At 40.1% G+C, this 22,830-nt stretch overlaps 1 protein-coding gene across 1 annotated transcript in view; it reads left to right on the top strand.

Annotated features, from left to right (window-relative positions):
* The window catches only part of RERE (arginine-glutamic acid dipeptide repeats), a 259,834-nt gene that overhangs the window by 122,603 nt on the left and 114,401 nt on the right, over positions 1 to 22,830 (top strand). The window contains exons 7-9 of the mRNA XM_007453328.1: positions 8,828 to 8,876; positions 15,004 to 15,128; positions 16,061 to 16,160. Coding sequence (XP_007453390.1) covers positions 8,828 to 8,876; positions 15,004 to 15,128; positions 16,061 to 16,160 — 274 coding nt within the window. The remainder of the gene's footprint in view (positions 1 to 8,827; positions 8,877 to 15,003; positions 15,129 to 16,060; positions 16,161 to 22,830) is intronic.

The following is a 22,830-nucleotide window of genomic DNA, read 5'->3' as shown; positions in this document are numbered from 1 at the left end:
CCTGTTTCAGATGAATTTGCTTTGTGGGGGTGGGGGGGTGGGGGCGGGTAGCCTTCCGTCACAGGTGACTTGACTTTTCAGTGAAGCACTTAGTTGTTATTTATGGCAAAATGGTAGATGAGTTAAAATATTGGAGTCATTTATTCATTTAAAATATCTTTAGTGGGCTTCCCTGGTGGCGCAGTGGTTGAGAGTCTGCCTGCCAATGCAGGGGACGCGGGTTCGTGCCCCGGTCTGGGAGGATCCCACATGCCGCAGAGCGGCTGGGCCTGTGAGCCATGGCCGCTGAGCCTGCACGTCCGGAGCCTGTGCTCCACAACGGGAGAGGCCACAACAGCGAGAGGCCCGCGTACCGCAAAAAAACAAAAAAAACAAAAACAAAAAAAAATATATCTTTAGTGAGTGCCAGGGGGCTCTGGAAAGTAGTGGTGAGCTAACGTCAGACTTGGTTCCTGCCCACGGGGTGCTTTCGGTCAGGATAGCCATGGAGAGAAATAATTACACAAATTAAATATAAAATCATGCCTGTGACAAGAGGCTGAAGGAGAGGTAGGTGGTGTTTGGGGAACTCATAGCAGAGGAATTACTTCCTGTTCTCGCTCCTGCCAGTGCTTGGAGCTAATAATAGTGATGACTACTGTGTGACAGGCACTGCACCTTGCTTTCCATAGATCATCTTTTATTTTTATAGCCGTCTTGCATAGTAGCCATTATGAACTTGATTTCATAGATGGGCTCAGCGAGGTTGGATTGAGTCCTCAAGATCACACATAGAGCTGACAGAACCTTGGTACTGACATTTTAATCCAGGTTCCTTTGACTCTGAAGTCTGTGCTCTCCCCCAGGCAACTGAGCATCTAGACTCAGGTGTGTTTATCAAGTTCTCGCTCCCGGCGGCAGCGGGGTGCCCAAATCATGGACATCCTGAGGATAGGCAGAGCACAGTGATTTTACTCAGATTTAGGGAAATTTTTTTCTACCTTAAAACGAATGGGAATATGTTATGGAGTAGAATACAAAATTTACTTGGATTTTTAAGAAGCTATGTCAGACTTCAAGGAAATTTCAGACTTACTGAAAAGACTCTTTTAGAAATACCTGTCCATGCTGGAGAAATCTGAGAAACCCAGCCTGCCATTCTGGGTTTCCTTGTTATCAGTCTGACTTTCACTCCTGCCCACCACCTTTGTAAAAAGAAGTGATTCTGGTAAATTGCCTTTTGATTTTCCTAAAATTTGGTGTATTTCATTCTGGACCCCCAGTCTGTTATTTCTGTGGTCACTTCTGAATGAGCTAGTAAACAGAGTTTCTAGAATCTTCTTTCTGTTGATTTCTGTCCGTCTTCCTGCTCAACTTGCCACCCTATGGAAAAGATAAGAATGATCTGCCTTCAAGCCTTGTGATCTGAAGGACAGGTAAAGAGAGATTGCGTGTGATTTCATTCATCCATGGCAGCAGCCACAGGGGCAGGGTCTGACTCGAGAGTTACTGGTCCCAGCCTTTGGGGAATGGGCCAGAGGCCACCCTGCCATTACGTTCTGGGTGTGGATTGTGACGGGAAGTAGCCATGCCGGCTGCCTGTACCAGACCTCTGTTCTGCCCCCTTGTGTCTTCTCCCCGGGACCGCATGTCCTTGTCCCTCTTCTTTCCCTGTAGATGCAGGTTCTTGTCGTAAGCAGTCACCGTGATCACAGAACGATACTTGGGGGTCTTAAGCGAACATCCACAGACCCTTGCCTTCCTCACACCTCCCCCTCTCTTGGGGCGAGGAGTGGTTCTGCCGGGCGGCCCCTGTCTCCAGCCGACTCGCTCTTCTCCAGAAGCTTCCTCCTCTGGCCAGCTGCCGCCTCATCTTCTTTGCATAGATGCTGCTCCCTTTCTGATATTCACTTGCAGGCTCCCTGCTCCTTTCTGTCCATTCCCTGTTTACTTCTTAGACTAAAACGTTTCCATGGTAACGGGTTACTTTTCAAAGGGAACATCTTGTCATTTTATTTAATCCACTGCAGCTGAAGAGGACTGAAATATTAAGTTGTAGTTGCCATGGATACTGCTTTGTTACATTGGTTTCTTTTGTATTAGATTTCATATACAATGAATTTCTATTTTTTTTTAACTCAAGGAATAAACACAGTGGCTTACCATTATTGTTGTAATTTGGCTTCTGGGACTATTTTTTCATATTCCAAAGCAAAGATTTGTAGAATAATGGGGATTAAACTCAGCTGTTTCGAAATATGTATATTATTTACATTAGGGGCACAGAGAAATTCTTCCTTCTTGTTTGTGAGGATGGTGAGTTTTTTTGTTTTTTGTTTTTTAGTAGTATGCGTCACAGCTAAGGATGTCTCAAAAAGGATGATCCCACTCCAGAGATCCCTAGTAAATACAGAGAAAAAAAGGAATGTGTGACTTGAGTTAATTCATTGAATCTCGTAGCTTACTAATTGTGGCATTCTTTCTTCAGCTACTTATTCACCTGTCTACAGTGTATTTTGAGGGAATCTATTTGTTATTTATTCATCGTTTCTCATGTCTGGTTTTCTTTCTTACCCCTAGTCTATCTGTAATACATCACTCAGTTAACCTCGTCTTTTGACTTTAAACAACTTGTAATTTTTTAGATTCATAGGAAGTTGCAAGATCCTACAGTGTTCCCATGTACCTTTCACTCACTCACCTACTTCTAGGAGGTATGGTATAGAACTCCAGTGTAACATCAGAATCCAGACTTGGGACATTAGTATAGTGTGTGAATAGCTCTGTGACATTTTATCGCATGTGTAGCTTTGCCGATCTATTCCATCATCACAAAGTTTCTACTCCCTCCCTTCTCTCCCCCAGCATTCCTAATACCTGGCAACCATCTTTATAATTTTGCCATTTTGACAATGTTATATAAGTTGACCTTTAACTTTGATGGGTTTTCTCTTTTAACATGATTTTCAAACTTGAAAAAAAACACTTTTTGATTTTTTTGTCTTACTTTTTGATGCTTGAAACGAACAAAGAAGTGAATTAAGGAAAAGGATATGGCTTCTCATAGTGGCTCTGTTTATAATTAGTTGTGTAATTTTGGTTCAGTAAAATCACTCTCCCATATGGAGTGTGGCTGGGAGCTCTGACTTTGGAGTTGACTAAACTCGAGTTTGAATCCTGCTTTTTCCAACCTGTTAGCTGTGTAATCTTTGGTAATTTCATAAACTCTCTTAGCTTCAGTTTCCTTATCTGTACAGGTAATAATAGCACCTACTTTACAGGGTCATCCTTAAGGTTAGATAAGACAGTGTATGGAGTTTGCTTCACTCGAAATGCCTGCTACATAGTTAATGTTCAACATACACGTTAGCTTCTTTATTGATGTTGCAGTTACTCCTGTTATTATTATCTGTTAAGTGGAGCTATTGCCTCATAGAGTTGTCAAGGAAGAATGAAATAATGTATAGAGAGTGCTTCATAAGTGATAACTAGTATTATTTTGCTTCTGTTTGTCATACAAGAGTGTGATACCTAAATTTAAGAAAATATAGGTAAAAACCCTGAGGCAAGGATAAAGGAGTGCATAGATGTGTCTTGCATTATCCTGGGATATGACTTCCATCTTTGGTTTCTTATTGCATATGTAGTATCCTTTATCTGACCTTGCTGGGATTTACACTGTCCTTGGTCTTGATTTTCCTTCTTTAATCGAAGGCTACCCTGGTTTTGCCCAGACCTGCTGTGTTAATTAGGCAATGCTATACATCAAGCAGAAACCTTCTTAGTAACTATGTTTTAAACACAAGATAGAATAAGATCTGAATTTCTGTGAATAACACTACTAGTGCTCTGATTAATATCGAAATAACAATTAAATTAATTAATACATAGAAATGAGATAATACTGTAAGAGCACCCAGAACAGATAGAAAGTACTTAACATGTTAGCTATTGTTACTAATTGAAGGATTAACCTGGCGTTTTCTAGATTAGGGACCTTTTGAATTTGAGCCTCCAGTATATTTTTTAGAATTTATTCCAGTGACCGTTTATTGGACAGTGACCCCCAAGTTAATCCCAGTCTCCATGACTTCAGAAAGTGGCTCCAGACTTTACTTTGTTTTCCATTAATATGGATGCAATCAGCATCCATTCTCTTCTTGTGAACTTCTCTAACAGCGTCATAGTTCTTAAGCACGTTACGTGCGTTAAGTGTCTCGTTTCTTCAACACAAATATAATATTTCACATTGATGGGCTGGAGTGAGGAAGAAGTGTATGTAAACGAACAGGGGAGCAAGTATTACAAAACAGGAAACAAGTCAATCGTCCTAGTTAGTTAGCCTCCAGTACTTTCTGAAGTTCATAATGTGTAATAATCAATGCTTCTCACAGCTGGTTTGTGGGCCCCATTATTAATCTTATCAGATCCCAACCCTTGAGTTCCTGTCTTTGCAGTATTCGTTATGATGAAACGGGAAAGCACCATGACAGACTTCTGGTGCACACCAAAGGACATGCATTGTTTGTTGGAGTTAGAAGCTTAACTAAGCTGCTGCTTTCATGGAACACTATTTTTATTTGAGAGAATAACTGATAAACTGTATTTACTCGGGTAATTGGTGGACATTTTCTTGAAAATGAACGAACGCAGTGAGCCTGCCATTTCAAGGCAAACCAGCTGATAGTATTTTGCCAATGCAAGATTGGAGCTTTCAAGTAAATAATTAGAATTTTGAAAAACTTGTACCCACCACTCTGAGTTTGACAGCTTCTGTACGTACACAGGCTCTTGTTGTGAGATGTGTGGTGATATTAATGAATGTGATTATTTTAAAAAAATTGTATAGTTAACTGTGTTAATATTTGGAAGATCTGCAAAACTTAGTGAGTGAATATTTTCCATCTAACCAATGCATGACAAAATCATGGGTGGAAGATCCATTCATAGGCCAAGACAGACCAACAAATTTTAATGTACAAGAGTCCAAAAGATCATTGATAAGATTTTAGGTTAACATTGTGCAAAAGACCTTTAAGAAACAATCACATGTTGGGTTTTGGTGTATTAACAAAAAGCATATTCATAGTTATCAAAAAGACTATTCACATAACCTTTCCTTTACCAGTTATATATCTGTGAGGTTCGATTTTTTTTCATATACTTTAACCAAAAGAATGTACTGTAACATATTGAGTGTAGAGAAGCAGATGTGAGAATCCAGCTGTCTTCTACGGAGTCTGATCCTAAGGAGATTTGCAAAAATGTAAAACGTTGCCTCTGTTTTCACTGTTTTTTGTGGAAATACAATTATTTTTTGTAAGAGTATATTTAATTGTTAAATATTGTTATTTAAGCCTATTGTTATTTTAAAATAAATAAATAAGTAAACATTTTGAAATCTCTCAAAAATAGTTTCCTTGAGATACTCAATAGTGTAAAGGTGTTAGACCAAAAAGTTTGAGATTTGCTGTGTTAAGTAAAAGGAAAAATGTAGTAGTCAGCGTATCATCATTAAGAGTGTTTTCTACAAGCTGTTGATACTGCATTTAAAGAATAATTCTTGGTGATTTTTATCAAGTTTTGCATCCTAGCAGTCTAGAAATATTCATGTAACCAAGGAATTTTCAATTTGTCCTGAATGAGTAATAATGCCAGACAGGTACTGTATTAGATTCTGGGGGATATAAAAAGTGAATTAAATCTCTGTTTCTGTGGTCTCCAGCCCCAGAGTGGGTGGAGGTAGATGTCCAAATTAGTCATAGCAGAGTGCCACCCTCTAACATGAGGTGGGAACCACAGAAGGAGCCCTCGGGCAGGGAAGCGGCAGGTGAGGACCCTTGAATGTAGAGTTTGGCTGCTGTCAGAAGAAGGGAGGGCTGAGATTGTTCCTTGGATTCCAGATATAGCTGGATACTCACACTTTCCCAGGAGGAAGGCTACTTTTTCTTTTCATCTTTAGTTCATATACTGACAGTTTTTCTGTCAGATGCATCCAGTTTTCTCTAATAGGGTGTATATTGCTATCTACCTCTTTTTCTCTTAGACCTAAAAAATATTTCTGCCATTTATTCTATATTTGGGAGTTCCTGGATATGGTCGGCTAATGCCATTGTCTGCTTACCTTGCATCTTAATCCTCCTCAAAACTAACTTGGTTGTATCTCTTGCTGGGAGACCCTAATATTTAAAAATTGCATATGATAAATACTTTTGTTGTAAAAATTGATTTTTAATTTTGAAAGGTTCTTTGTTTTATTTTGTGCTTTTCAGTCTACTCATTAATAAGTACCCTTCATTGACATAAAAGACAGAAACAGATTTCTAATTTTGGCTGTTAAGATACTCCAGCATGGTTTTTAGTCTAACTTGTATCATTATTAGCAGTATTAATAATTACTAGTATCCTGTTTTTATACAAATAAGTGGTATATAAGCAGTTCTATTCAATAAGGTGTTTGGCGGGTTTATTGTGGTACAGTTTTGACCTAAATATGATAATACTGGTTTATTAAAATATTAAAAGGAAAAAAACAAAAACACACCCAAAAAATAAAAAATAAAAAATAATTAAAATTAAAATGATCCAGGAATGTTTGTCCTGGAATTAGCAAGGACTTCGCAGTGTGTGTAGCAGTGATGGGGAGATGCTTCCATAACCAACCACTTGAAGACCGTCTAGAAGAACCTGAAAGTTGAGCTGTGGGCACACGTTGCTGGACGGGCTGTGGCTGAAGCTTTCTGAGATGATGCATTTTGGCCAGACCTCCTTGTAGGCAGGCAAGCATTTGGGGAGTGTTTAGAAATGGAGAGAGCTAGGCTTGGCAGCTATGTTTTGCTCATAGCTGGTTACGAAACAGAAAGGCATGAGCTGGAAGGGAAATAGTGGGTAACACTGACTGTTTGTTTTTTTTTTAAAGAAGTGCTCAGATTAAAATAGCCTCCTGGCCTGTGTGACTCCTCTGCATACCTCCTAAAACAGGTTCTCCTAATCCTTGCATAAACTCATGGGAATGTCAGCTCTGCCTTTCAACACCCATTTCCCTACGCACGAGACCAGGGTGGTTTGTGAGTTAAAGGTAGCTCCTCACAGGAGCTTTTCTCCCACCACAGCCCCTCTTTTTCAGTTTCCCGCCTTGGTGGGGTTCTGGTCCCACTTGGGAAGCCCTCTCTTGCCTGCTGTTGTGCCCCTCATGTCCTTCAGGGGTCTCTCTGGAACTTAACCTCTTCATGGACTGTCTTCTCTTGAAGCCCGCCTAATTTTGATCCCTTCCCTTAGCATTTTTACTCTGTTTCTCCTGAACTGTATTGGGCTTATGAGTGGAGCGATTGGACCAGATCTGTTGTTTGGGACATGGCTGCTACCTTCCCAGGTAGATGGACTGTAAGCTCCTTAAGGCTTAGACCATTTTCTTTTTGTTAGTCTTCTCTCTTCCTTTGTCATATCTGCTGCCCACTTTGCCAAAATAAGACTCTTCACGAGAAAAATTGTCGGGTTAGAAGAAGAAAGTGCTGGACCTGAAGGAAATAATAGTTTTCCAGAATTCATTTTAACAGCTTCAAAGCTAATGGTGGGGGTATCAGATCCATGGGAGAAAAATAAGAGTCTGTGCTTCCTCTTTGGTCTTGGCTGCCTTATTATGTGCTCTTCAGCTCGGTCCAGGTCGACAGATAATCATAGAGCAGCTCTCACCATGGAAAAGCCTGCTCTTCAGTGCTAGTGAAAATTCACAGGTGACTGTACAGTGCAGTAAGGCCTTGTCACTGGGCATGGAAAGCGTTTTCCTAAGAGGGTCAACAGATGGTCATGATGGTCATTGAGGGTAACAGGGAGCTCTGGGCACTGAGCCTCTGGGAGGCCGAGGTCTGCGTTTCTTTGTCCACCACTGTGTACCTGCTGCATGCTCTGTGCAAGGCCCAGGATGCAAAGACCTTCGATGAATGTTTCCTGAAGGAGTGAAAGGGAGAAGATACCCCACACTTTTGGGGGTGTGTGAGGTGACATGGGGAGGAAATCAAGAAAGGTTTCAGTGAAATGGTGGTTTTTAGAAGGACCCTGGATGGTTTGGATTTGGAGCAAGGGAGAGTGAGCATAGCAAGTGCAGTAAGAATGACACAGAAATGAGATGGGTCTTTCACCTCCTAGACCTGCTGGGCTCATGCCCCCACATGCTTTACATCTCTGCTCAATTTCACTTTATTAATAAGGCCTTTTCTGACTATCCTGTATAAAGAACTGTAAAAGTTCATCATTTACCACCCCTTTAATTCCTTGACCCTTTTCATCATCTGACCTATTATTTGTTTTTTGTGTTTTTTTTACCCATATTAGAATAAAAGTTCCAGTAAGGCAGGAATATTGGGTTTTTTTTTTTTTTTCATTGCTTTATCCCCAACACCTAGGGCAGTTCCTGGCTTGCAGTTGGTACTTAATAAATATTTGTTGAATGAATGAATGCATGACCCAGTGTGTGTGCTAGGAATCATAAGCTATCTTGTCTATATTTTAATAAGGTTTATTGTGGGGCACCCTGAAATATTTTGAAAAGAAGAAACATGTATTGGGATTGTACTGTAGGAATGTTCGTCTCTCTGCAGAGTGAAAGAACGATGGTATAGATACTCAGGACAGGAAGTTACAGTAGAGGGGTTTCTAGAAGAAACGGTTTTAGAGATGCGTGTGGGGTTGGGGAGCACACATGCACAGGGCGGCATTAGAAACGGTGGGGAAGCTGATTCTTCCTGAGTTATCCCTCACTTACTTCAAGTGAGTTGTTTTCCTCGAAGAACGTGTGCATGTTCACGTCAAAACTGTGTTATGCTAACCTGATCTGCTCTTCTCATGACAGGAGGCTGAACAGTACCCAGGGAGAAATTCGTGTTGGTCCTAGCCATCAGGTAAAGCAAACTTTAGTAGCTTCTTTAATAGGTTTTTATTTCTTATTATTCAACTGGCCCTTTATTCTGTTGAGCAGCAGCTTAGAACTGTTGTTGCGTGTATGCTGTTTGGAATTTTATATAAATGCAGAGATTTATTTTTTTAAGATCACCACATACATTTAAAAAATTGTGGTAAAATATATGTAATATAGGGGCTTCCCTGGTGGCGCAGTGGTTGAGCGTCCGCCTGCTGATACAGGGGACATGGGTTTGTGCCCTGGTCTGGGAAGATCCCATATGCCGCGGAGCGGCTGGACCCGTGAGCCATGGCCGCTGAGCCTTCGCGTCCGGAGCCTGTGCTCCACAACGAGCAGTGAGAGGCCCGCGTACCGCAAAAAAAAAAAAAAAAAAAAAATATATATATATATATATATATATATATGTAATATAAAATGAACCATTCTGACCATTTTTAAGTGAATAGTTCAGTGCCCTTAAGTACATTCATATCGTTGTGCAACCATCACTAGCATCCACCTGCAGAACCTTTTCATCTTCCCAGTGTGAAACGTGGTGTCCATTAAACAGTCACTACTCATTATCCCCTCCCCTCATTCCCTGGCAGCCTCCCTTCTACTTTCTGTATCCATGAATTTGACAACTCAGTGGAATGACCCAGTATCTGCCCTTTTGTGTATGGCTTATTTTCTTACCATAATGTCTTCAAGGTGCTCCCATATTGTAGCACGTATCAGAATTTAATTTCCTTTTAAGGCTGAATTATTCATTGTATATATGTCTGTCCATCTCTCGATGAACATTTAGTCACTGCCTACTTTCATTGTAACTTTTTTTTATTATTATTATTATTTTTTTTTGCGGTACGCGGGCCTCTCACTGTTGTGGCCTCTCCCGTCGCGGAGCACAGGCTCTGGACGCGCAGGCTCAGCAGCCATGGCTCACGGGCCCAGCCGCTCCGCGGCATGTGGGATCTTCCCGGACCAGGTCACAAACCCACGTCCCCTGCATCGGCAGGCAGACTCTCAACCACTGCGCCATTAGGGAAGCCCAGCAGTTTCTTAATATTCAGGTGTCTACTATATCCAGATTTCCCTAAGTGCCTCCCTCCCTCCCTCCCTCCCTCCACCTGTCCCCCCAACCCAGGATTAAATCTGGAGATGTAATCACATTCTAGTTCGGTACCCTGCCCCTAGCAAGAATACTTTTGGGTGATGCTATATAGTCTATCAGGCACATGTGTGTCTCTTAATGATGGTTTGCAGCCATTGCTTGTTACTTAGATTCACTGTCTAATTGGACCTGTTACTTAGATCTGCCCTTTAAAATGCTGATACTCTAATCCTATCATTCTTTCTTTTATTAGCTGACCAACTATCCCCTTGTCAACTTTTGTTTCCCTGAAACACATAGGAAAGGCAGGATAAATGCTTGACTCATTCCCTCTTTTCACTGGTTGGTTCCCCAACATCTTCCAGTAGTCATCAGTAGTTTTAAAATTACTTATCTGGGCTTCCCTGGTGGCACGGTGGTCAAGAATCTGCCTGCCAGTGCAGGGGACACGGGTTTGAATCTTGGTCTGGGAAGGTCCCACATGTCGCAGAGCAAGTAAGCCAGTGCGCCACAACTGCTGAGCCTGCGCTGTAGAGCCCACGAGCCACAACTACTGAGCCTGCGTGCCACAACTACTGAAGCCCGTGCGCCTAGAGCCCGTGCTCCACAACAAGAGAAGCAATGAGAAGCCTACACACCGAAATGAAGAGTAGCCCCCATTCGCTGCAAAAAGCCTGCACGCAGCAACAAAGACCCAACACAGCCATAAATACATAAAAAAATTTATTAAAGAAAAAAATAAAAAACTCCCTTTAAAAAAAAATTACTTATCTGCTAACCAATTGCTGTTACTCTTACTGATGATTAAATTATCCATTCATGGGCTAGTAGGCGCCTCTTCCTGCTGTCTTCTGTGTCCTTTTAACTCGACCCATGTGGTCTTTGGTAGAGTATTTTATCTAGTATGACATGATTTTTTTTGGTTTTGTTTTGTTTGTTTTTATACTGGAGTATAATTGCTTTACAATGTTGTGTTAGTTTCTGCTTTATAACAAAGTGAATCAGTTATACATATACATATGATCCCATATCTCTTCCCTCTTGCGTCTCCCTCCCTCCCACCCTCCCTATCCCACCGCTCCAGGTGGTCACAAAGCACTGAGCTGATCTCCCTGTGCTATGCGGCTGCTTCCCACTAGCTATCTACCTTACGTTTGGTAGTGTATATATGTAGTATGACATGATTTTAATGTCTCATTATGTGCGTTGCCTGCCCTAGGTCTAGAACTAAACTTTTCTAATGATTCCTCATTGTTTTAGAGGAAAGTGACATTTTTTGAGTGGCTGCTGCCCAGTCATTATTACTGGGTTAGTTACTGTTTCCAGGCCTCTTCAGGGAACAGATTAGGAAATATGCTTTTTCCCCCCTTTTCTTTTTTTAATGATAAAACGTATCGTGGTTTCTTTCTGATGCTTCTAATTCAAATTCAGAACAGGCCTTATATTTAATCCTATAGATGAAATTTTCTTTCATCCATATCTGTATCTTTTCCCCATGTCTCAAAACCAATTTTTAAATGACACCAAAATAATTATTCATTTGCTTCAATCCCATAATACATATATAGCAGCTCAAAATAACAGTACTTGCACTGCTACAAACAATATGATTATTGGAAACAGCTTTATAGATTTTTTTTTTGGCCTTAGAATATATCCCACTAAGTCTATATAGGCAAATTAGTATGTTTTAAAGTTACCTGAAATGATTCCTAGAGAGGAGCAAACACAAAACATAGCTAGGTGGATTTATTTGATTTTGCTTTAGAGTTTTTAAACTTAAACTTAAACTGTTCTTTAAACTTAATTTTGTTTTTATAATTATGTAAAATACAAGGCTCCAAATCAAACATGCAAATGAAGTATGTTCAAAAAGTTCACCTTCTTTCCCTGTCCCCTCCACGTGTTCCCTCCCTCCCTGATGGATAATTGTTTAGTGTTTTTAATTGAAGGTTTTGATCTATCATTCTTATTTTTATTCCCCCAGCCCCATGTTCTTAGATAGTGGTAGCATAATAAAAACACCTTCACCCCCTTTCTTTTGCCTTCTGACAATATCTCCTGTGTTCCCTCCACAGCAATAGGTAGAGCTCCTTCTCATTTTCTTCTGCCACTTCCTGCGACCCCACTGCATAGGTGGAGCAGTTTATTCTTCCAGCCCCCATTGTTGGGCGTTTGCACTGTTTCCAGTCATTTGCTGTTACAAGTAATAGTGCGATGAATAGCTTATGCATAAAGATTTTTATTTTGCCAACTTATCTTTGGGATATTATATTATCCCCAGAAGGGCGATGGCTGGCTTAGAGGGCACATGTAATTCTTAGGATATTACAGAGTTCCCCTCCGTAGAGATTGTACCATTTTGCTTTCTCGTACTAGCAACTTATATGAGTGCAAACATGCAGCCTTGTGTATTGTCACACTTTGGCGTTTATGTCAATCTGATAGATCAGAAATGATCTCTCGCTGTCATTAATTGGCATGTCTCTTATCAGCAAAGTTGACCATCTTTTCCTGTGAGTAAGAGCCATTCTCATTTCCTTTTCTGTAAACTAATTGTATTTCTAGTCCATTTTTTCTCTAGGGGATTGGTCCTTCCCCACAGCAATAGTATTTTAAATAAATAAATAAATAAATAAATAATTTATTTATTTATTGCTGGCTGGCTGGCAGGCTGGTTGGCTGTGTTGGGTTTTTGTTGCTGTGCGTGGGCTTTCTCTAGTTGCGGCGAGCGGGGGCTACTCTTCGTTGCAGTGTGCAGGCTTCCCATTGCGGTGGCTTCTCATTGTGGAGCATGGGCTCAGTAGTTGTGGCTCGCGGGCTCTAGAGCGCAGGCTCAGAAGTTGTGGTGCATGGGATTAGTTGCTCCGCGGCCTGCGGGATCTTCCCTGACCAGGGCTCGAACCCGTGTCCCCTGCATTGGCAGGCGGATTCTTAACCCCAGTGCACCACCAGGGAAGACCCAGCAATAGTATTTTTTAATTAACTTAACAAATAACTATTGGAGAGCTGCTACACCAGCTACTGTACTTGGTGCAGGGGAAACAGCTCAGTACAAATGTCAAAGACCTTTTGATATGAGTAGCTATTATGTTTTAATTTTATTCCCATGCCATCACTGTTTATTAAGCAGAACTAATTGTGGCCCCCACTTAAATTTTAAACGTGTCAATACTGAATTAGGGAAGAGCATCGTTGTTTGGGGGAGGTCAGCACTTGATACACAGCAAGAGGCCTCAGAGGTAGCCTGTGAAGCAGAAATTGCAAACCCGTAGCCTGCCAGCCGCATGGCCTACTAATACTGTGTTTTGCCACACAATTGTTTTTAAAACTTGAATAGCCAACATTTAAAACCATGAGCTTTCACACTGAAGTCAAGATTTCTGGACTTTGGAAAAAAACTGGAGGATGTACAAACAGAGGTTCTCATTCCTGCACAGCAGCATTCCCCAGATGGAGACGCTCTCTCTTCATTTCACCCTGATTCCCTTCACTTCTTGGTACCTAATGCCTGCATGCCCAGTTTGGGAGCCGCTGTCATATGTGGCTTTGAGCACTTGAAATGTGGCTAGTCGGAATTGGGATGTAGCATTCTGTTTACTGTGGACAGTAGAACATTTAAAGTGGAACATGAGGCCCTCGTTTTATTTCCATTGGCTGCACACTCTGCCTTCTTCATTTATCGACAGTTTCTGCCTAGGTTCTATGGACACTGGAGCTTTTAATTTAAAATATTAGACTAATGTGACCTTGTTCGTAATTTGAGAAAATAAGAACATGTGTGTTTTGCAGATGGTTGACTTTTCTTAGGCCTCTGGGTAGTCACAGCACCCATTTACACTTGCTCTGCCCCAGCAGTGGAGGATGAGAAAATGCTGGAGGTGTTTGAATCTCTAGCAGAATTGACTTAGAATCTTGGTTGTTGAGCACTGTTGTTCAAATCTTTCAAAAAAATTGTTAATTGAGGTGTACCTTATGTACAGTGACTTGTTGATATCTTGTGTATACTGTTCAGTCTGCTGTGACAATTCATAGCAAGGCACAGAACATGTGTCATCCCAGAAAGTTCCTTCCTGCCCTTCTCAAGAAGTCCTCTCCTCCTGAAAGCACTGCTCATCTAATTTCCATCACCATCATTTTAGTTCAGCTATGTTTTTTAAATAAATAAATAAATTAATTAATTAATTTATGGCTGTGTTGGGTCTTCATTGCTGTGCACGGGCTTTCTCTAGTTGTGGGGACTGCACGAGTGGGGACTACTCTTCATAGCAGTGTGCAGGCTTCTCATTGCGGTGGCTTCTCTTGTTGCAGAGCACAGGCTCTAGGGCACGTGGGCTCAGTAGTTGTGGCACATGGGCTTAGTTGCTCTGCGGCATGTAGGATCTTCCTGGACCAGGGCTCGAACCCATGTCCCCTGCATTGGCAGGCAGATTGTTAACCACTGCACCACCAGGGAAGTCCCTTCAGCTGTGTTTTTAATGTTACCGTGATGGCTCTTTTGGATGTTCACCCTGATTCATCAATACTGACTCTCTGGAAAGCAGCATTAGTTTAGTAGGGTAGTTTAGTTCTTTTTTTAGCACCTGTCCTTAGGTGAGGTTCCACTATTTGTATATATCTCTTTGTAAACATATTATTTTATTGGAAATGTGTGTGGTTCTCCCTTCTTTATCAAGCAGCTCTTATTTCCCGAAACATTTTTTTGTTTTATCATTTCTTTTATTCACACGTGCCCATTTCTTTCTCCCTCTGAGGACCATACTGGCACTGGTTTAATTTGACACTGTTTGCTTCTCCTTAAGTAGAGATCGAGCAGTCCATTGTGAAATCTTCTGTGGTGAAATGATCCTGAAATGTGTGATAGGCCAGCTTCAGTGACTCATGATTTTCCTGTTATTTCAGCGCTGCCAAAAGAAAGAGGCTTAGTAAGCTACTGCATCTGTCCCCAAGCCCTGCCTGCACAGGCAGCTCTCAAGTGTGCCTTGATTGTCACTTGTTTGTCCCTGTCTTACAGGCCAAACTTCCCGATTTGCAACCATTCCCTTCTCCCGATGGTGACACTGTGACCCAACATGAGGAACTGGTCTGGATGCCTGGAGTTAATGACTGTGACCTCCTTATGTACTTGAGGGCAGCAAGGTAAAAGGAATCCACACTATTCTGCTTTGTGAATTGATTAGTGGGCAACAAACTTTCTCCTTTCCCCTGAAATTCTATTTATACATTGGGCATTCTGACTTTATGTTTTGTTATACTGTCTGTAATCAGAGCCCTGATCCTTGTTACCAGAGAAACATAGCTTACCATGGTAAAATCACTTTTTTCTCCTCGGTGTTTGCCCCACATTAGATTTTAGAAGTCTTCATAAGGAAAACATCTTAAGCCATGCATGCAGTTATCAACACCTCTTAATACAGCTGAGTAATTGGCTCATTCAGCTTACCTTAAAATCCCTTTACAGGTTTCCTTACTCTGTGGCTGTTCAGTGGTACCTAACCTAAACTTTATGTTTTGGGGGCTTACCTATATGAGTACTTGCTAACCTAAAAATGCCGAGACTGCAAAATGAGAAGTTAAAGTCTGTCCCAGACACATCATAGTGCAGGCAGAGCCTTCCTTTGCCTGCAGGGGTTTCTGGGACTCACTCACTGTAGTATCAACAACATGCAACAGAAATGCTGAAACAGGGTGGTGATGGAATATTAGCTCTGGCTGTTCTGTGGTCAGCAGTGCAGCTTGGAGCTGCCGCAGGGATGGAGGCTTCAGGGGAGGGGTGACTACTAAGAGTTCTTTTCACCTCTTTTCCACTTTCAGTTTGCTTAGAAGTAGCTGATGTAGAGTATGAAAGGAATGAAGTAAAGTTTCAGCGGATTTAATTTTAGGTATTTTCTGGACAATATATCTGGGTGAACTGCAGAGGAACTTCAGTTTTTTTTTTTTTAAAAACAAGAGCAGAAGCAAGGCTGAGGACTCATGCATGTAGTAGTGGAATTTGGTCTGGGCTGAAGATGTGCTCTGGAAACTGAGGGTTGAAATGTCTGTACTGCTGTTTTCCCTTCCCGTCTTCCCAGGAGCATGGCGGCCTTTGCAGGGATGTGTGACGGAGGCTCCACGGAAGATGGCTGCGTTGCGGCCTCGCGGGATGACACCACCCTCAATGCACTGAACACAGTGAGTCCTTTGAAGTTGCCCTGGGTGGGAAGAAAGTTCGTTTTTCTCCTGTGCTGGCGTAGGGAATATGTGATGATCATGGAACATGAAGGGGCCTGGCATCTGAGGAGTAAGTACTGTGGTCTGCTGCTGGGATTGAAAGATTGGAGTCGTGGTCCTGGTGGTAGGGCTCCATGACCTTGGCCAGCGATCCGGCAACTCCATATTCACCTCCTGATCTGCGTCTGTGCTTCAGGATTGTGGCGAGCCTCTGCTGAGAGCCTCATGCTAGTGGTTAATCTTCACTGAGACCTCACCAAAGCCGAGGACTAGGCAGCGTGGTCTTACTGAATCCTCCCAGCACCGCTCTGAAGGAGGCTCCATTATTACCACCATGTGCACACAGGAAAGAAGTTGAGAGCAGTTAAGTCACGATCCAAGGTCATACACTCCAGATGTGAATCCAGAGGTCATGCTTTTCCCCTTAATGTATTCGGAAGGGCATGGAGGAATAGAGAAAAAGCTTGACTTCTTTGAACAAATTTGGTTTTTATACATTTAGCTTTGGAACCGTGTAAATATTTCACATGATTATAAAACAAAATTAAGTTTAAAAAAAAAACAATCCTTAAAAAAATCTAAAGTAAAACATAGCACACGAGCATAATGGTGCTGAGTTCGTTGCGTGACGTCCTGCACAGACACTCATCTGCTTTAATCCTGTGACTCCATAGCAGCTCAGAATAACAAAACTCGAATGGCTACAAACAGTAGGATTCCTGAAACCTGGTCACTTTTTTTTGGGGGGGGGGCACTCCTTTTTGACCTTGGAGTATATCTTACAGGGCTGTACAGGAAAATTAATGTATCTTAAAGTTCCTTGAAATAATTCCTCTTCTGGGTGTTTACTAATGTGAAATCATCAGATCTGAAATAATAATGAATTTTTATGGATTTCTGATCTGTTAATAGTCTGCAGGGTTATGTATACTTACATAGGATATTGAGCATGAGGCTGAGCAACTCTTCTGACGATTCACTAAGTATAATGTGAGCGCCCTTTTTGTTTGTCTTTTTCTTGAGAGGTCACTGTAGTTGGAAGGGACTTTCAAAATCATCTGTTCCCATCTCTAAATAGATAAGAATCCGAGGTTTAGAAAGACCACATGACTTGTTTGAATGCCAGCAATGCAGAAAATTGATAACAGATCCCAATTTAGGGATCTTTCTTGCTTTCGGGGAAACATGTAGATATCTGAACGACATAGTTGATTTTTATTCCTGGTCTAGTTGTGTTTCTTGAGTATCACATAACGTTATAATAGTCTCATATGTTGGAGGTTGATTCATCTTGCTGCCATGTTCTAAATAAGTGAATGATTTTTTTCATATTCCCATTTACTTTCTCACCTATTTGATGCTTTGAATTTTTGTTGTTATAAGGAATCCTTATTCTGAACATATAGTGATAGAGCCAGAAGGGGCCTTTGAGATTATTTTTACAGATGAGAAAACTGAGACACAGAGACTGATGATACTGCAAACAGTGGCTATGGCAGATGTATGTCTGTGAATTCAGAATACCCTAAAAAATGTGTGTATATTTAAAGTAACTCTTTGATATGAGTTTGTTTTCTGTTGGGTTTTTGTATAAAAGCTTTATGAAAAAAGTTCTCCTTTCATGACTCTGCTGATCAGTTGAATTTTGAATAACAAAGATGTTGCCATATTTAATTAAATGTCTGTTTTTGGCACTTTCCTGAATTTATCTAATTTATTCTTATTCCAGCCCCTCTAAGGATTCTGTAGAACATACTTCTGTACAGAAATAATTCGGGTTATTTTTGCCTGTGATCCTTTGTAGCAAGTTCCTTCTGAAGTTTTCCTCAGCATTGCCAGAGGGTTTTGGTTTTATGAGTTTTTGTTTCTGAGAAGGTACCTTCTCATCATTTGAAAATCTTCCTGCGTAGGTGAGCCCAAGATGGCTCAGGTGTCGGGTTATGCAGTACAAGTGCATTTAGCCATCAAAAGACTGCGTTGTGTGCTCATTTTGTGATGAAAAGAAACTTCTAGTGGCTGTTTTAATTTTTAAACTTCATTGTTGTACTGGCTCACAGAAACTGTAGGCACTTTCTTTAATGAGAAGTGGAATGATTGGAAAAATCTTGAGAGAAGTTAATGTTTATTTTGACTTCCTTGGAGTAAGGGAGTTTTGAACTACGTTAAGTAATAAAAAGATAAATGCATTGTCATGTGAGAAGTATTTGTTGTTTCTTAGAGTGTAGCATAGTGTCAAAACAAGGTTAGGCATTTATCAGCTTAGGAAATAGACACAGGTTTATTCTATTTCCCAGTACAATGTAGAAATTTAAAGTATACAGAATCTGCAGTACGGCTACATTAGAGTATGTTTAATATCCCAGTAGGACTATTCGAATTAAAATGCATTTAAATAGTTTAATGTTTAAAACTGTAGTCACTAATAAAACATTTTTAAACTGTTAGTTCTTTTTGACAACTATATGTACCTGTTTTAAAATATAAGGTCTTCAGGATTACTTGTTTTGACTTTTTTCTTAATTATTCGCAAATGAGAGTTTTAGTGTGTATTTAAAAAAAACTTATTGGGGTGTAATTTCTGTATAATAAATTGCTCTGGTTTAAAGTATACAATTTGATGAGCTTTTGTAGATGTGTGTGCCAGTGAAACTACTAGTGTTCAAGATAGAAATCATTTCCAGCATCTCCGAAAGTTGCCTCATACCCTTTTATAATCCTTTGCTGCTTCCAATCTCAGATAACCACTGATATGTTTTCTCTCGTTATAGATTAGTTGCATTTTCTAGAATGTTGCATGAATAGAATAATTTTGTATGTAATACTTGGGGTCTGGATTCTTTCAGCATAGTAATATTACAGTAGATTTATGTTGTTGCATTATCAATAGCGCATTCCTTTTTATTGCTGAGTAGTATTCCAGTGTATGGACATTCATAATATTTTATCCATTCACCTGGTGATGGACATTTTTTTTTCCCAAGCTTTTGGCCATTATGAACCTTGTTATGCAAGCCTTTCTGTAGAACATATGTTTTCATTTCTCTTGAGTAAATACCTAGCAGTGAAGTTGCAGGAATGTGTATGTGCAGGTAGCTTTTTAAGAAACTGTCAAACAGGTTTCCGCAGTGGCTGTACCATTTTACATTCCCATCAGTAGTGTGTTAGAATTTCAGTTCTTCAGCATCCTCCATGAGACTTGATGTTTTCAGTCTTTAAAATTTTTTAGCCATTCTAATGGATGTGGAGTGATATGTCTTTGAGGTTTTCATTTAAATTTCCTGACTGTTGGTCATGTTGAGCATCTTTTCATGTCTTAAAGCCCATTTGTATATCTTCTTTTGTGAAGTATCTTTTGCCTAATTTAAATAATTGAATTATTTGGCCTTTAGTATGATTTATTTGTAAGAATTTATATTGCAAATACAAGTGCCTTGATACATGTATTGTAAATATTTTCTCCCATACTATGACTTTTTTTTGTTTATAATGGTGTGTTTCTAAGAGTAAAATACTTAATTTTGCTGGTCTGATATATCTTTTTCCTTTTATGAAAGTTTCTTTGATCATCCCATGATTACAAAGATTGTTTCTGTGCTTTCTTCTTGAAGTTTTAGCTCTTACATTTAGACCTGTTGTTCATTTCAAATTAATTTTGCATGTGATGCAAGGTAGAGGTGAAAGTTCATTCTTTCCTACACAGATGCCAGTTGGAGCCACATTTGTTGAAAATAGTCTTTTCTCATTGAATTGCCTTGATGCCTTTATTGAACAAGCACTGATTGTATATGTTTGGGTTTTTTTTTTTAATATTCTATTATGTTTAACTGATCTAATATTATATCTATTTTTTTTTTTTTACCAGTACTTCAGTATTTTGAATACTATAGCTTTATAGGAGCTCAGGTGGTATAAGTCTTTCTATTTTGTACTTGTTTTCAAGGTCGCTTTGGCTCTTTTAGGTCATTTGCATTTCCATATAAATTTCAAAATCAGCTTGTCAGTTTCTATTTTAAAAAAGGCTTTGATGGAATTTTGATTGAGATTGCATTGAATCTGTGGATCTATTTAGGAAGACTTGACATCTTAACAATTTGAATCTTCGAATCCATGAACATGATATAGTATCTCTCCCTTTTTAAAAAAGGTTTCTTTAATTTTTTTGAGTAAGACTGCAGTTTTCACTGTACAAGTTTTGTACATATTTTGTAAAATTTATCCCTTAAGTAATTATTGTTTGAAGATTCTATTAATAAAATAGTATTTTAAAATTTCATTGTCTACATGTTCATTGTTAGGATAGACGTACAATCAGTTTTTATGACTTTACCTTGTATTATTTTATACAAAGAATACACGGTCAACACTAGTAGCTTTCTGGTTGGTTCCTTAGGATTTTCTGTGTGCACGGTCATGTCATCTGCAAATAAAGATAGCTTTACCTCTTTCTGATTTATGTGATTTATTTCTCTTCTGTGCTTTCTTGCACTTGCTTGAACCTCCAGTACAGTACTGAATAGAAACGATGAGAATGGACATCTTTGCTTTCTTTCTCATCTTAAGGAAAAAACATTCAGTCGTTCAGTGTTAAGTACAATGTAGGATTTTTGTTGTTGTTTAATCAAGCCGAGAATGTTCCCTTTTATTTCTAAGTTTGTTGAGGTTTTTACCATGAATGGCCATTGAATTTTGTCAGATGCTGTTTTTTTTTCTTTTGTATCTAATGAAATGATCATATGGTTGTTATCTACTTTATTTGTTAGTATGGTGAATTATATTGATTCATTTCAGATGTTAAACCAACTGTGCATTCCTAGATTAAATCCTGCTTGGGCATTCTGTACTATTGGATTCAATTTGCTATTATTTTGTTAAAAACTTTTACATTTGTGTTCATGAGGGATAGTGAGCTGTAGTCTTCTTTCTTTGTAATATCTTTGTCTGGTTTTGATATCACAGTAATACTGATTTCAGAAATTAGTTGGGAAATATTTCCTCCTCCTCTGTGTTTCTCTTATAAAGGATTGATCTTGGGCTTCCCTGGTGGCGCAGTGGTTAAGAGTCCGCCTGCCGATGCAGGGGAGACGGGTTCGTGCCCCGGTCCGGGAGGATCCCACATGCCGCGGAGCGGCTGGGCCTGTGAGCCATGGCCACTGAGCCTGCGCGTCCGGAGCCTGTGCTCCGCAACGGGAGAGGCCACGGCAGTGAGAGGCCCGCGTACAGCAAAAAAAAAAAAAAAAGGATTGATCTTTTTTCTTTGTTAAATGTTTGATAGAATTGACAGTGAAGCCGTCTGGGCATCTGGGACTAAATTTTTTTTAATGGAAACTTAACGAGTGTTACTGAAACCAGGTTCGTACTGCTCACCACACAACAGGCCAATAAATTGAGAGAGGAATAGTGACTTTATTCCGGAAGCTGGCAGACCAAGAAGATGCGGACTGTGTCCCAGAGAACCGCCTCACCTGAGTTAGAATTCAGGCTTCTTTTATACCAAAAGGGAGGGGGGTGGCTGCTTGTTGCAGACTTCCTGGTGCCAGAACCCTTTGTTCTGCATCTGTCCCACATAGATCTCGTCACAGTGTTCTTATAAGCCTCCATCAATACAGTTGTCATTTTCTGTTCTGAAACTTTTTACCTCTATATGAATGGGAAAATGTTATACCTTTAAGGGTCAGAGCCTTGAGAATGGGCTATCATATATATTTCAGGCTGTAGGCAACATTCTTTTACAAAGGATGTGGAGCCAGCATGACTCAGCACAGGTAACAGAGCCCAAGTGTTAGAGCTAAAGGTATAGGTCTGATATGGAGTCAGGTTTGTTCTCTGTTACAAAAGTACAGATAGACATAGGCCTATTCAGATTTTATATTTTGTTATGTGTCACTAGTAATCTGTTGATCTCTAAATGTTTTGTTTATTTCATCTGGGATATCAAATTTGTTGGTATAAATTACGAATTATTTCTGTAGTATCTTTTTTTTTTTTTGCGGTACATGGGCCTCTCACTGTTGTGGCCTCTCCCGTTGCGGAGCACAGGCTCCAGACGCGCAGGCTCAGCGGCCATGGCTCACGGGCCCAGCCGCTCTGTGGCGTGTGGGATCTTCCCGGACCGGGGCACGAACCCGTGTCCCCTGCATTGGCAGGCGGACTCTCAACCACTGCACCACCAGGGAAGCCCTGTAGTATCTTTCTAATGTCTATAGGAATCTGTAATTTTGACTTTGAATTCTTAATATTGCTAATTTGTTTCCTCTTAATCATGCTAAAATAGAAGGTTATCAATATTATTGATCTTTTCAGATAGGTAGCATTTAGTTTCATTGATTTTTCTCTGTCTGATCTCCCAATCTTATTTTTATTATTTCTTTTCTACTTATTTTGGGTTAATTTGATTACTTTTCCCCCTAGCTTCCTAAAATGGCATCTTAGATAACTGATTTTATCACAAATTCTAATTTGTAATTAGAATGGAACATTCTGTTACCATTTTGTTAAAAATTTTGTGTGATTTCTTCTTTTACCCATGGATTGTTTGGAATTAAACTGTTTAATCACCAGGGACTTGGGATTTCTCTCTCCCCGCCACCCCTCTCTCCCTGCCACCCCTTTCTCCCTGCCACCCCTCTCTCCC

This window comes from Lipotes vexillifer, unplaced genomic scaffold (assembly GCF_000442215.2).
Source record: "Lipotes vexillifer unplaced genomic scaffold, Lipotes_vexillifer_v1.1 scaffold575, whole genome shotgun sequence".
Taxonomy (NCBI): Eukaryota; Metazoa; Chordata; class Mammalia; order Artiodactyla; family Lipotidae; genus Lipotes; species Lipotes vexillifer.
This window is presented reverse-complemented; position numbering and strand designations above follow the sequence as displayed.